The sequence below is a fragment of the Dermacentor albipictus genome, chromosome 1 (assembly GCF_038994185.2).
Source record: "Dermacentor albipictus isolate Rhodes 1998 colony chromosome 1, USDA_Dalb.pri_finalv2, whole genome shotgun sequence".
NCBI classification, from domain to species: Eukaryota; Metazoa; Arthropoda; class Arachnida; order Ixodida; family Ixodidae; genus Dermacentor; species Dermacentor albipictus.
The window spans coordinates 258,182,744-258,197,383 of NC_091821.1; the positions used below are offsets into that span (position 1 = coordinate 258,182,744).

Below are 14,640 nucleotides of genomic sequence, written 5' to 3' on the forward strand. Positions count from 1 at the left end.
GCACAAATGCCTGAAGGAATGTGCCATACAGACCACTACTATCACAGCAGCAGCCTCTGGTGAAAAGATGTGCTATGAATCTCATTGGCTTATAGTGCCCAATAAATCAACATCTTGTAAAAAATGTGAAAGTGATTTATGGTCAAAAATTGGTTCTGCTCCAAGAAACAATACTGGATGAAGGGGAATGCGGCATCAGTATGCTAGAGGAAAGTGCTTTTTCGTTCAGTTTTTGCTTCCCAACACTCCACCAAGACGTGGAGAACGGTCAGCCTTTCACTCCACCTACCACAGAAGGAAGGTTCACCACCAGTCAGCATGTGACAATGAGTACGGTATGCTTGTCCTGTTTTCAGTCAACAGAACATGACATCAGTTTGTCGCGCTTTTGTTACCGAAGGCCAATTTCATAGATGCGACTTAATTAAATGAAGTTTTTTAGAGGCTTCATGGTCCCAGATGGATTTCCAGAAATTTCTAAGCTTTCTGCGCAAGAAAGGCTTCAAGTCTGTGGGGGGGATAGCAACGGTAGAGTTGCAGGCTCTCATTACGGACGTAGCAAGTTCGTCTGAAAGCATATTGCCCACTATGCCTCTGTGCCCTGGCACCCAACATATTATGATACATTGGTTAGATGCATACATATTACACAAAGATGAGTAAAAGTCATTGACTACTAGATTCTTATGTTTTCATAGAGGCACTAAAGCTCTTACTGTAAATACGACAGCTTTATGTAGTTTTAATGTCTTTCTGTGTTTTATAGCTGAGAGTAATGCATAAGCCTCTACTATAAAGATGCTCGTCTCTGCATGCGGAACGTTGCATTCTGAAAAGGATCACACAAATACCATGCAGGATATGCCATTTGGTGACTCTGATGCGTTGGTATAAAATTCAGGACAGAAGTACTTCAACTGGAGTTCTAGAAAGTGCATACGAATGTGCATCTCTGGAGCATGCTTTGTAACTTCAACAAATGATGTGCCGCATTATATCAGTTGCCACAGCCATGGTGGCAACAGGCTTGTTGGAGCCATCAGTGGATGCACATGTAGTGGTACATTCATTTCTTCATTCAGCTTCCTCACATGTGGTAAGAAATGCTTTCTGATTGAAGGATGGTTTTGAAATAGTGTGGCAGACCTCAAATGTTAATGGTAGTATAACACAGGTGCTCAGGATTAGAGTGCACTTGAGGAAAGATGCAAATCTATGCATGTTCTTTGCAAGTGGAGTGACCACTAATTAAATGTTACATATAAAATCTGTATAGGTAGGGCTTGTTCTGAAGGCATCTACAGCCAGGCAAATACCTAAATGGTGAATGGGATCCAAAGCTTCAATGTACTTGGAGCAGCAGAGTGATACACCACGGAACCATAATCCAGATGTAACCGTATGAGGCTCTTGTACAGGTTCATTAAGCAAACCCTGTCACTGCCCCATACCACGGGTGCAAGAAATCAAAGAATGTTCATTGTTTTTCAAAATTTGGCTTTCAGGTACTTTATATGTGACATGAATGTAAGTTTAAAGTCAAGTATGACACCAAGAAATTTGTGCTGTGTGTTCAAAATAAGCACTGACCATGAAGCTGGATGCTCAGCTCTGGCACAAGGCCTCCTCTTCCTTGTAAGGACAACGCAGGAGCTTTTCAGGGGGTTCAGCTTAAAGCCGTTCTGATTTGCCCATGTTGAGACTTTGTTCAACCCGAACTGAATGTGTCACTCGCAGACTGTAATGTTACACAATTTAAATCCAATCTGCACATCATTGACATATGCTGAATAAAACATACCAAGTGGAATACATGGGCATAAAGCACTCATTTTAACAATGAAAAGGGGCACAGGTAAGTACGCCAGCCTGAGGTACCCCAGTTTTCTGTGAAAATTACCAAGACAGAGCATTACTAATTCTAACACGTAAAGTACAGTGTGAGAGATAGCTTTCAATTATGCTAAGTATGTTGCCATGAATACCCATTCCCAATAGGTATCTGATAATGTCGTAGCACCATGTGGTGTCATAGGCCTTTTCCATACCTAGAAAAACTGACAAGTATTGCTTATGGGCAAATGCATCGTGGATGTTTGCCTCAATGTGCACAAGATGGTCTGTTGTGGACCGGCCTTCTCAAAAACCACATTGGTATCGGGATCAAGCATATTGTTTGACTCTAGGAAATGCAAAAGATGGAAATTTATCATTTTTTAGAAAAGCTTACACAGGCAGCTCATAGCGCTATGGGGTGGTAGCTTGTTACCAAGGATAGGTCACAATGTTTACCAAGAGCGTCTGCCTGGTCTTCCAACCTGTTTCCTTGATTATTTACCAAGGGCAGCAAATGCCGTTGCTGTCTCTCTAGTCTTCCGAGTGCATTTCACACTTTTGTTTCTTAGCTCTACAAACTGATTTCCGAAAGTAATCGCTCCCAGCTTGCTTTCCTAACCTGCCGTCACATGTGCCTTTCCTGTGATTTAGGCTGTACTTCAACAAGGTTTTCTACAATTGGGTATCAGCACAGAATGCCCCACGCTGTGTTTTGTTCCTTTCGAGCTTGTCTGGAGTCATCATTCCACCAGGGAACTCGTCTTCCACTTGAATGACCTTTTGTTTGAGGGATGAACTTTTCTGCTGCATGAATAATAAAAGCGGTACAATATGATACAGCATGATCTATACTAAATTTATTCATAAAATCTCGTGATAAGCAAGTGCATTCCTTAAAACATTTCTACCAGCCAAGGTTAGTTTCTAGCGAGAGACATGTGGAGGGGAGTTACATTGTGTTACTAAGATTAGAGTTACTGGGAAGAGGACACTATCAAATGCATTTTTGATTACATGCCATTCTAAATCAGGGATAAGAGAAGCAGAGGCAATCAACAGGTCTATTGATAAATATGAATTATGATGAATATTGTAATATGTTGCTTCCTTCTTATTGAAGAGGCACACACCAGTGTTCACAAGGAAGTTTTCTACAAGTCGATCTCTTGCATCACATCGCTAATTTCCCCACAAAGTGTTATGAGCATTAAAATCGCCCACAAGTATGCAGAGTACTGGAAGCTGAATAGTCATCATCATCATCAGCCTATTTTATGTCCACTGCAGGACAAAGGCCTCTTCCTGAATCCCTAATTATCCCTAACCTGCACCAGCCAATTCCAGCTAGTGCCCACGAATTTCCTAATTTCATCACCCCACCTAGTCTTCTGCTGTCCCCGACTACGCTTCCCTTCTCTTGGTACCCATTCTGTAACCCTAATCGTTCACCTGTTATCTACATGACCTGCCCAGGTCCATCCTTTTCTCTTAATGTCAATTAGAATATTGGCTATACCCATTTGCTCTCCGATCCAAGCTACTCTCTTCTTGTCTCTTAATGTTATGCCTAGCATTCTTCGTTCCATTGCTCTTTGCCACAGTCCTTATTTTGTTTTCGAGCTGCTTTGTCATTCTCCAAGTTTCTGCCCCATATGTCAGCACTGGTAAAATGCACCGATTGTACACCTTCCTTTTGAATGATAATCGTAAGCATCCAGTCAGGAGTTGAGTATGTCTGCCATGCGCGCTCCAACCCATTTTTAATCTTCTGTGAATTTCCTTTTCATGGTCAGGGTTCTCTGTGATTAATTCACCTAGGTAAACATACTCCTTCACAGACTCTAGAGGCTGACTGGCGATCCTAAACTCTTGTTCCCTTGCCCGGTTATTCACCATTATCTTTGTCTTCTGCACATTAATCTTCAACCCCACTCTTAAGCTCTCACTGTTAAGGTCCTGAATCATTTGTTGCAACTTGTCTGCAGTATTGCTGAATAGAACAATGTCATTGGCAAACCGAAGGTTGCCTTGTCAAGATATTCACTGTCGATCCTTTTTCCTAAGCCTTCCCAGTTTAGAAGCTTGAATACTTCTTCCAAGCACACAGTGAATAGCATTGGAGAGATTGTGTCGCCTTGTCTGACCCCCTTCTTCATAGGTATCGTCCTACTTTTCTTGTGGAGAATTAAGGTAACTGTGGAATCTCTGTAGATATTTTTCAAAGATATTTACGTAAGCAGCCTGTACTCCTTGATTATGTAATGCCGCTATGACTGCTGGCAGCTCTACTGAATCAAATGCCTTTTCATAATCTATGAAAGCCATATAAAGAGGCTGATTGCACTCTGCGGATTTCTCGATTATCTGATTGATGACATGGATGTGATCGATTGTAGAGTATCCCTTCCTGAAGCCAGCCTGTACCCTTGGGTGACCGAAGTCCAGCGTTGCCCTTATTCTATTGCAAATTATTTTGGTGAATATTTTATATAATATGGGGAGTAAGCTAATGGGCCTATAATTTTTCAATTCATTATCATCTCTCTTTTTGTGGATCAGTATAATGTTTGCATTCTTCCAGTTTCCTGGGACCCTTGAAGTAGATAGACACTTCGTATGGACAGCCACCAGTTTTGAATCATTGTCTCCTCCATATTTGATTAACTCGACTGTTATTCCATCTCCTACTGCTGCTTTTCCCCGTTTCATACCTTGCAAGGCCCTTCTCACCTCATCACTAGCTATAGAGGGAGCCTCTGCAACCTGTTCATTACTGCTTTGAATGGAAGTATCGTGGCTCCTCTGGGTACTGTATAGGTCAGTATAGAATTCTTCCGCTGCTTTTACTATACCTTTGAGATTGCTGATGATATTACCCTGCTTATCTTTCAGTGCATACAACTTGGTTTGTCCTATCTCAAGTTTCCTTCTCACTGATTTCAAGCTGCGTCCATATTTTACAGCTTCCTCGGTCTTTCTCACGTTATAATTTCAAATATCCTTTAATTTTGCCTGGTTGATCAGTTTTGACAGTTCCGAGAATTCTGTCTTATCTCGTGAGCTGGACACTTTCCTTCTTTGTCGTTTCTTTATTAGGTCCTTTGTTACTTGGGAGAGCTTACCTACTGATTGCCTTGGTGCCTTGCCTCCCACTTCAACTGCTGCTCCTGAAGCCAGCCTAGTTACGGTTTCATTCATTGCCTCTATGTTATCTTTATCTCTCTGTTCTAAGGATGCATATTTGTTTGCAAGTGTCAACCTGAAATGGACTGGTTTTACCCTTACTGCGTGCGCCTAGGTTGGCCTGTTTCTTCTTGACCAATTTTACGTTTTTCTCTTCAAATTGAGGCGAATCCTAACTTATGATCACTGCACTTTGCCCTAGCTAACACTTATACATCCTGCACTCTACTGGGATTGGCAGAAAGTATGAAATCAATTTCATTTCTTGTTTCATCATTAGGGCCTTTCCAGGTCCACTTTTTGTTCCAATGCTTCCCGAAGCAGGTGTTCATTATTTGCAGCTTATTACTTTCTGCGAATTCTACCAGCATCTCTACTCTAGTGTTGTTAGAATCGACGCCTTAGTTGCCAAGTGTTTGTTCACCAGCCTGCTTTTTCCCCACTTTTGCATTGAAGTCGCCCATTACTACAGTATACTGAGTTTGCACTTTTCTCATAGCTAATTCAACATCTTAATAAAATTCATCTACTTCATAATCATCATGAGTGGACGTTGGACCGTAGGCTCGTACTACCTTTAATCTATACCTCGTATTAAGTTTGATTACGACTACTGCTACCCTCTCATTAATGCTATACAATTCGTCAATGTTGCGCACTATGTCCTTATGGATTAGGAATCCTACCCCGTACTGCTTCTTATCTGGGAGACCTCTATAGCAGAGGACATGGCCATTAGTCAGCACTGTCTGACCCTCTCCAGTTGTTCTAATCTCACTAAGGCTGATGATATTCCAAACAATGTCTGATAGTTCCTCAAAGAGTCCTGCTAAGCTAGCCTCACTTGACAAAGTTCGGGTGTTGAAGGTTGACAGGGTAAGTTTCCATTGGCGACCTGTCCGGATCCAGAGATTCTCAGAACCGCCTGGTGCGTCTTATTGAAGGGGCACACACCAGAGTTCACAAGGATGTTTTCTACAAGCCGATACCTTGCATCACATTGCGAATCTCCCCAAATGTTGTGAGCATTAAAATCGCCCACAAGTATGCAGGGTTCTGGAAGCTGATCAGTGAGGTTATAAAAATCTGTTTTACCAAGATGATTATTTGGGAGTACAGTCGACTCTCGTCACAATGGACCCTGATAACCCGGCAAAAAACATCAGTTTTATCCGAAGTCTGCAATATCCGAAACGCCTCACTTCCAAAACTTTCGTCGCGATGTCTAACAACTTTATTGCTATCAAGGCTGTGGAAGAGTCCTCCGACGTTTGACTGTAATATTTGTATGTCCATGATGAAAGGGTTTTTGTGCTGTGTATGTAAGAGAAACTAGTAAGCTCACAGAGCCCTTCCTGGGCACCATGATGCGAGGTTTGTCTCTTCTGGAGCAGAGATTTGTGCCGATCCTAAGGTGCTAAGGGCACCGTCGTCAAGGTGGGTGTTTTGTCCATTGCCTCTTCAGAGGTGTTGGACACATGCTCTTGCGAGCGGTGCGTTTCAAAAGAAGGCCTCCTCTCAGGGGACGAGACCCTTGAGGCCACCAGCCCGGAGGTCAATGGCCCTTTCTGGCCATTGTCCTTTCTGGCCGGAAGTCAATGCCATCCCCCCCCCCCCCCCCGAGAGCCGCAATGGGGGGGGGGGGGGAGGAAGGTGGATGGCGTCCCTGTTGGCTCACTATGTGTGGGCAAGACAGTTGCCGGAGGCCGTTCTGGCACTGCCCCCTGACGCACCACTTCGACAAGGCACTTCTTTGGCAGGTACGCTACCTGCCTCCTTGAATACGTTTTTCTTCACTTTAATTGTTGCTATTATTTTTCCCTTTTTCCAGGATGGGCAGGACCGTGAGTATGCGGCATGCAACCTATCACAATTCGTGCAACGTGGAGCATTCTCGCAATTGTCACATGGGTGTTCTTGGGCACTACATTTAGCACTAGTCTTGCAGCCTTGGCAGTTCTGTGAGCTGTGGCCAAATCTATGGCAATTAAAGCATTGGAGAGGATCAGGGATGTATGGTCTGAACCGGATCTTTATGTACCCTACCTCAATGGTCTCGGGCTGCATATTTGATCCGTTAATATTAAGTGCTTTATTTCAATCTCTCTGCCATCACGCCTCCTCTAAATTCTCTTGGCATTTATCACATTCTGATCACTTCAGCCCTCTAGTAGTTCAGCTTTGGTCTGCCCCATCATATAAGCATCAGAAACAACACCAAGGATGGTGTTCATAGTGAGGTGCTGGGTCACTGTCACTGGGAGATCCCTGAATGAAACTATATTAGGCAGTTTTTTGAGTTGCTTCTTGTTGTGTAGGTCCAGAAGGAGAGCCAAAAGTTTCAGTCAAGTGTTTTTGCAATCCCGAAAAGTGAGATCATTTCTCGCTGCCTTTTCTGTTTTCTCAGAATGTATCACATGAAATCGGGGAAAATTGTCACCATGTCGGCCAACAAACTTGAAAACTTCTTCAGTGCACCCTCGTTTTCAAGGGCATTCAGGGAGTAGGGGAAAGGAACTTGCCATATGTGAAAGGTTAATTTTTTGGCAGCAATAGTAGCCACCCATCATGGAGCCCAACGAGGGGATGCTGCAGCACCTCGAAAGGCCAGCTGTACACCACTACTATAAACAAATATGGTATACCCAAGGTTGGCTACACAGACAAGGTTAACCCTTGCCACCCGGAAATTCAGAAGCGAGAAGTGACTAAAAGATAGGAAAGATGAAAAGGCAAGAGAGAAAGGAAAAAAGATTGAAGAGGACAGGAAAAGGTCTGCCGATTTCCTCCAGGTAGGTCAGTCTGGAGGCATCGTCTATCTGAAGCAGAGGCCAAAAAGGTGTGTTACCTCTGCTGGGGGGGCCTTAATGGTTTGAACAACCGGCATCGGCTCAACACCCAGGATCCCATTTTCCCAAGACACAGCTAAGCCATTTATGACTACACGCGGGAAGTTCCAATCCTCATGTGCTCAGGTCCGTGGTGTCGCAACACACCAAACGCCTGCTGACGCAGACGCCCCTGCGGGGACCATATTTCTTTAATTTCCTGTGGGAGGCATGATCAAACCAATGTGTAGGAGGTTCACCTAGCAAGGAAAACAACAGCAGTCAGGCAGTCAGGAAGGAAATAAGTATAGCAAGGGGACAGTTAAATTCACACTTTCCAAAAATCTTACGTTTGTTCCTTGACGTGGACATGGCCTCTATATGGTCCTTAGCAATTTGACAAAAGAGTTCAGCTGCAAAAGAAGTGTAATATAGTGTTTTATGAAAGAGTAAAACCAACAGACCTGCAATACTAATAGCAGATATTGGCCTGTCGTAAACAGTTATTTTACTTCCTTTTTGCATGAAAAACACACACACACGCGCACGCACACACACGCGCACGCACGCGCGCGCGCACACACACGCGCACGCACACACACACACACACACACACACACACACACACACACAGAGCAATAATTTATTCATAGGTTTTAAGTATTTCACAGGAGTTCATGCGCTTGCTTTGTTTTTAGAGATCATGCATTTACGGTATTGCTGCTGTAAGTTCCAACACGATGTTCACATAATCAGGCATAAAAGTTACAATAACTGCGTTAACGTAATGTGGCAGTCAATATAATGTGACACAAGATTTCTGACTGAAAATTTTTAAACTAATAAAGTGAACTAAGGACATGCAGCGCCATTGAATTCATGTTGCACAGCCTTTTAGGATAGTGCAGTGGACTATGCATAACCTTAACATATCTGCACAAGCCAAGGCCCAATAGAATGCGCATCACAGTAATGAAATCACCTATCATGCCATTCTTCAAACATTCTACAAGAAGCATGTTGCATTGAACTGATATTGCATATGCCTGGGCAGCTTTGTTTACATGGTATGACTATATATTCTCTACATTGAGAGGTGGAAGCTGATCGTATGAGTGGATTGTGCCGCTAGATCTGAAGTCCCCAGGTAGGCTTTCTTACTGTAGTTGTACCCCTTTGCATCCTGCACCACCATTCTAATTGGTGCCTCTCAATGTTCACAGACATTCCTCCTGCCACCATTAGTTAGGCTCGCCCATAGAGATAAAATGCCACTGTCCGAGCTAGCTGCAAGTTGAAACATTAAAAGGACACTAAAGAGAAATATGAAGTTGAGCAGTACTACTAAACCACAATTCTGAAGTAGCAAAATGACTGCTCTGACCAAGAGAGGTGGCAACAATACCCCAATGTTCTTGTACCAGTGTGTTGTGACATCATGTATTTTGAAAGTGTCTATAGTGAAGTCTAGTTTATTGTTTATCGGTAAGGGAGGAGTACATTGCATTTAAAAAAAATGCAAAGACACAACCTAGCACATTTCAACATTGTTTCCTGCACCGAAATGACCCAAGTATGATAAAGTACCTTGAAACTCGTGACATCACACTGATGCACTTGAGATTTTGACATGAAACTCAATGAAAACATGAAATTGTTTGGCCTTCATTTTCTCCACTAGTGATCAGCCCTTCGCCCCAAAATAAATTAGAACTTTTAAAATATACCTTACAAAGAGATTTAGTGCTGCTCTCTAGTGTCCTTTCAAAGTGGAAGAGGGGGACTGTGTCATATTCAAAGCATAGTTCCAAATACAAGGCAAGGTAGTTGCGATGGCTGGTAATTAAAAAGTTATATTCGTGCAAAAATGGTACATGCCATACAAGCATAGCTTTAGCAAAACTCACTCTACTCAATTAAAAAACAATGCAACTATACTAATTCAAGCACATTATTTCATGCAGTGCCAACTAACCTGCAGTCCATTCATTCCTATGGAAGGACAGCATTTTTAGGAGAAACAAAAGAGCATAAAACTTTCAAGAATACAATTATTTTGCAGAAATGTTAGTTAAGGGAGGTCAGCGCAGAGCAAAGCTCGACTATAGAAAAGACCATGGCGTACAATTCTGTGTTTATTCCCCTCAGCAGACTCCTGCAATGAAACAGCATGACAGAGTTGAAAGTAACTACTCCACTGTACGAGTATTTACTTTAGAATAAACCACAATATTTCTTGAAAATGCTAAAGGAGCCTCTCCACTCCCGTGGTTGCACAATGGTGAACATCTAAGCCAAATAGTACTATTTTAGGGAAGCATAGATCTTCTGAACAGCCTTGGTAAGAGATAATACTCATGTAATAAGGCACAAGATATCACATTACTACTCAATGCCTTAAAGTTTAATGCTATTTCTGTTGTTAAAAAAAAATTAGATTAAATTATGGGGTTTATCTGATTATGAGGCACACCGTAGTAGAGGACTCCGGAAATTTAGACCACCTGGGGTTCTTTAACGTGCACCTAAATTTAAGTACACGGGTGTTTTCGCATTTTGCCCCCATCGAAATGTGGCTGCCGTGGCCGGGATTCGATCCCGCGACTTCGTGCTCAACAGCCCAATACCATAGCCACTGAGCAACCACGGCGGGTATATTTCTGTTGTGCCCCACAAACATACATAATGAGCTTATAACTTAATGCTTATAACTTATAACTTAATTCTCACAACTCATTCGGTTTCTGTCAAATGCATACTGTGACCATTTGTTAACAGTTCCAACTCCACACAAAAAAACATAACTCTGAAATGAACTGAAATTATCCTACATAAGATGTGAATATTGATATTTTGAGTGATATTTCTAGCACTTTTACGTGCTAAATTTTTTTTAACATTACAATTGCAAACAAGCTTACTGTGGGCACTGCCGCTACTATTATCATGTCATGTAATTTTGTTAAAAATGTGTATGCAGCACCAACATTAGATCTAATGGAATTAAGTAACTTAAAGGTCAACTGCAACAAAAATTTGGATGGCATCAAAGCCTAGTTGCAGGTAGTGTGGAAAAATAACAGTCTCTGTGAGAATTGCAACATTAAAAATATGAGTGAATGCATTGTGAAAAGCTTACAAAAATAAGCATTTCTGATAAAAAAAAAACAAGGTAGCACCATTACCACTCGCAGGAAATGACAGAACATAAAATGCTGTGAACCAGTGCAGCTCCTCAGAATGTCCTCCAAGATTAGACAGCGACCGCAGACCAATGAAAATTGCGGAGGCACGGTGGTAGGATTTGTGTTAGGTTCTCTAAGCACCAGGTGCACGCATTGCCTGCTGAGTTGGTACTTAGAAGCTGTTAATACAAAAATCCGACAACTACTAGCCCTGTAGCTTTGCCACAATTGCTTGCATAATACAAAGTGCAATTTCGTTAGAGTTGGTCTTTAAGGTTAGAGACATTAAATGGCATTAACTTCACCCATGTGGCATGGTTAGTGCGTACAACACTAACAAAAACAAAAAGTTTAAGCTTCGTTATGGGAGCCTTGTTCAAAATAAATCATTGCAGCTGCTTCTGCCACATTCCATCCTGACCAGACAGACCTTTAACTTCAACTTACAATCTTGCCCATAAAGTTGTATGCACATGTTTGTGCTTGTTGCACCTGTCTTTTAAAGACACTTAGGTGTCAGACAGTAAAAGGCATACTTTGGACAGTTTCCCTGAAAAGTCACAAGTGGAGGAAAAGGCAAGGAACCAGAAAGATAGAACCAGAAACACAGACACAGGAGTGGAAACAAGGAAGCAACTGAGAGTCTGGTAAGAAGCATGCTTAAAATTTGTCACAGCCAGTACAGGCATGGAAGCGAAGAGAGTGAGAAAATGCAGTGTTATGACAGGTCACTCCATAAGAAATCCTGTGAACTACCATGAAAGCTTGCGATAGCTTGGTAACCTTGAAGTATTATACATACTGTATATCATGAGAAGCCAACAAAGACGCCAAGGACAACATAAGGAAAATTACTTGTACTTACTAATTTAATTAAAGAAATGATGAATTAATGGAATTGAAAGTGGATGAAAAAACAACTTGCCGCAGGGGGGGAACGATCCCATGTCTTCGCATTAAGCGTGCGGTGCTCTAACCAATTGAGCTACCACGGCACCGTTTCCCCATCCACTTTTTTGGGCTTTTATGTTTTACTACAACTAACCCTGGGAGTGTTATAGCCAGCGCCACCACTCACAAACGCTGGCGGCGAATGTGGAACATCCTTTCTGCCGCAGGCGTCACGAGTACGTAATCTGTTTGGGTGAAGGCAACTGGTCAATAAACCCACAATGCTACCTGAAGGCATCAATGTTGCCGGATTCGAGACCCTCGTTATGTAATGAACGAGAAAAAAGGGGGCTCAGCAACCTTTGGTTTACAGATGACATTGTGCTGTTCAGCAACACCGGGGACGAGTTACAACAAATGATTCAGGACCTTAACAGAGAGAGAGTATAAGAGTGGGGTTAAAGATTAATATGCAGAAGACAAATATAATCATCAATAGCTGGGCAAGGGAACAAGAGTTCAGGATCGCTAGTCAGCCTGAGTCTGTAAAGGAGTATGTTTATCTAGGTCAATTACTCACAAGGGACCCTGATCATGAGAAGGAAATTTACAGAAGAATAAAGATGGGTTGGAGTGCATACGGTGGGCATTGCCAGATCCTGACTGAGAGCCTTACCACTATCATTGAAAAGAAAGGTGTACAATCACTGCATTCTACCGGAGCTAACATATGGGGAAGAAACTTGGAGGTTGACAAAGAAGCTCGAGACCAAGTTAAGGACTGCGCAAAGCGCGATGGATCGAAAAATGTTAGATGTAATGTTAAGAGACAGGAAGAGAGCACAGTGGATCAGAGTGCAAACGGGGATAGCCGATATTCTAACTGACAATAAGAAAAAAATGGAGCTGGGCAGGCCATCTAATGCGTAGGATGGATAACCGGTAGACCATTAGAGTTACAGAATGGGTGCCAAGAGAAGGAAAGCGCAGTCGAGGATGGCAGAAAACTAGGTGAGGTGATTAAATAAGGAAATTTGCAGGCACAAGTTGGAATCAGTTGGCGCAGAAGAGGAGTAATTGGAGATCGCAGGGAGAGGCCTTTGTCTTGCAGTGGACATAAAAATTGACGGATGATGATAGCGATGATATTGTTGCTTTACGATGACTATGATATTCCGTACATGATATGACAACAAAAGCGTTTCAAGTAGTTTGCCTAGATAAATGTATTTTATTTAATTCATCCAAATAGCACATTGCAAGGTGTCATAGCCAGGGAAGAGAAGTTATTGATTACATTAGCACTCGCTCACTTCGACAACAAGTATAACATATTGTCTGTTAATCTGAACAACTAATTTAAATCAGTGGTATATCACCCTCTGAAATGTAATTTTTCTTACATTATTTTGAAGGTATTTTTCACTACAGCAGGCATTAACAAGTTAAACGTAGTTTGTGGCAGTGATGTAAACATTGATATGATAGTAAATTCCTCCATGGCAAGTCAGGTAAATTCACTATCTAAACCTTAAGCTTAATGAGCACTATTATTAATTTACAAGAATAACTGCCCAACCATCTATATTATTTAGCATTTGCTTACAAGCTCCACATAAAACTGAAGTTTTATCACGTAATCTAAGCGATCAATTTCACACTGGGTGGTTGACTGGTTGATATCTTCACATTTTTGTTGGCCACACCAACATTCAGTGAAACCTTATTTAATTCCATCCCATTTCGATGGCGTATTTATATCGTATCGTATTTTTATCTGTGATGCTTCAAAAAAGGCAGCAAGAATAAACAGGTGACAGCACCAGCACACTCTTCAACAGAATCGGCTCCCGCTTATATCTGTGGTATACAATGTAAACCCTAGATAATGCCTCTAGTCAGCGCTTTGAAGTGAATTCGAAACCATGTGATGAGCCACGGCAGGGAGGTATGCACATAAGAGCCTGCATTTGTACATGGTAGAATGAAACAGTTTGCAAAGTGGAATCTTTCTAGGCATGCATAAACACCACTTAGACTCCAATGCTGGCTTCCTGTATGCACCCAAGGAGAGATCTTGCTCAAGGAAAGAGCCATGTGTTGAATACTCAGCATGCAGGGGTCTCCTCATCCACTTGTATTTTGGGTGACACTAGCTAGCTAAGGAAACATAATGAAGCTGCGTCAAGGCAAAGATACATCTTGGTACTGTTTTAGCACCCACTGTAATAAATATTACTACCATCCTGTGCACGATTGGCTGTAATTCCTGTCTTGGTAGAAGATTGCGAAATAGACTGTTTCTATTTTTCTTTCAACTTGTGTTTTTAGAAAAAATAAGAATAGAAGCCATCAAATCTGATGCTTTATAGATGGACTGTGGATTAAAATCTTTGGAAATTAATAAACAAAGGACAAAATAATCTTTAGTGTTTCTTTATACCAAATTGCAAACATACCTTTCAATGTGTTTTTTACCAAATTTAAATCTACACATGAAAAACAATTCAGCAGGAACAGTATAAGCAATCTTGGAAAGCTAGAAAACTATGAATACATTATAAAAATCCACGAAAGGAAATTAGGATGAAGTATTCACTGCAGATCATATTCCTTACACATTGTTATCCAGAGCTATTAAAGACGTTTAAGCAGTCCTAAATCACCTGAACACAGTAACAAAAATGTGCTAAGAATGATTATGTTAACTATAAGCT

The 14,640-nt window shown here is 41.7% G+C and overlaps 1 protein-coding gene across 7 annotated transcripts in view; it reads right to left on the reverse strand.

Annotated features, from left to right (window-relative positions):
- The window catches only part of LOC139054351 (ras-related protein Rab-24-like), a 39,301-nt gene that overhangs the window by 4,972 nt on the left and 19,689 nt on the right, over window positions 1–14,640 (reverse strand). For 5 of the 7 annotated variants that reach the window (XM_070531222.1, XM_070531221.1, XM_070531218.1 and 2 more), the window contains one exon: window positions 8,198–8,260. The exons of the other annotated variants lie outside the window; for them this stretch is intronic. In XM_070531222.1, coding sequence (XP_070387323.1) covers window positions 8,198–8,260 — 63 coding nt within the window. The remainder of the gene's footprint in view (window positions 1–8,197; window positions 8,261–14,640) is intronic. 7 annotated transcript variants of the gene reach the window in all.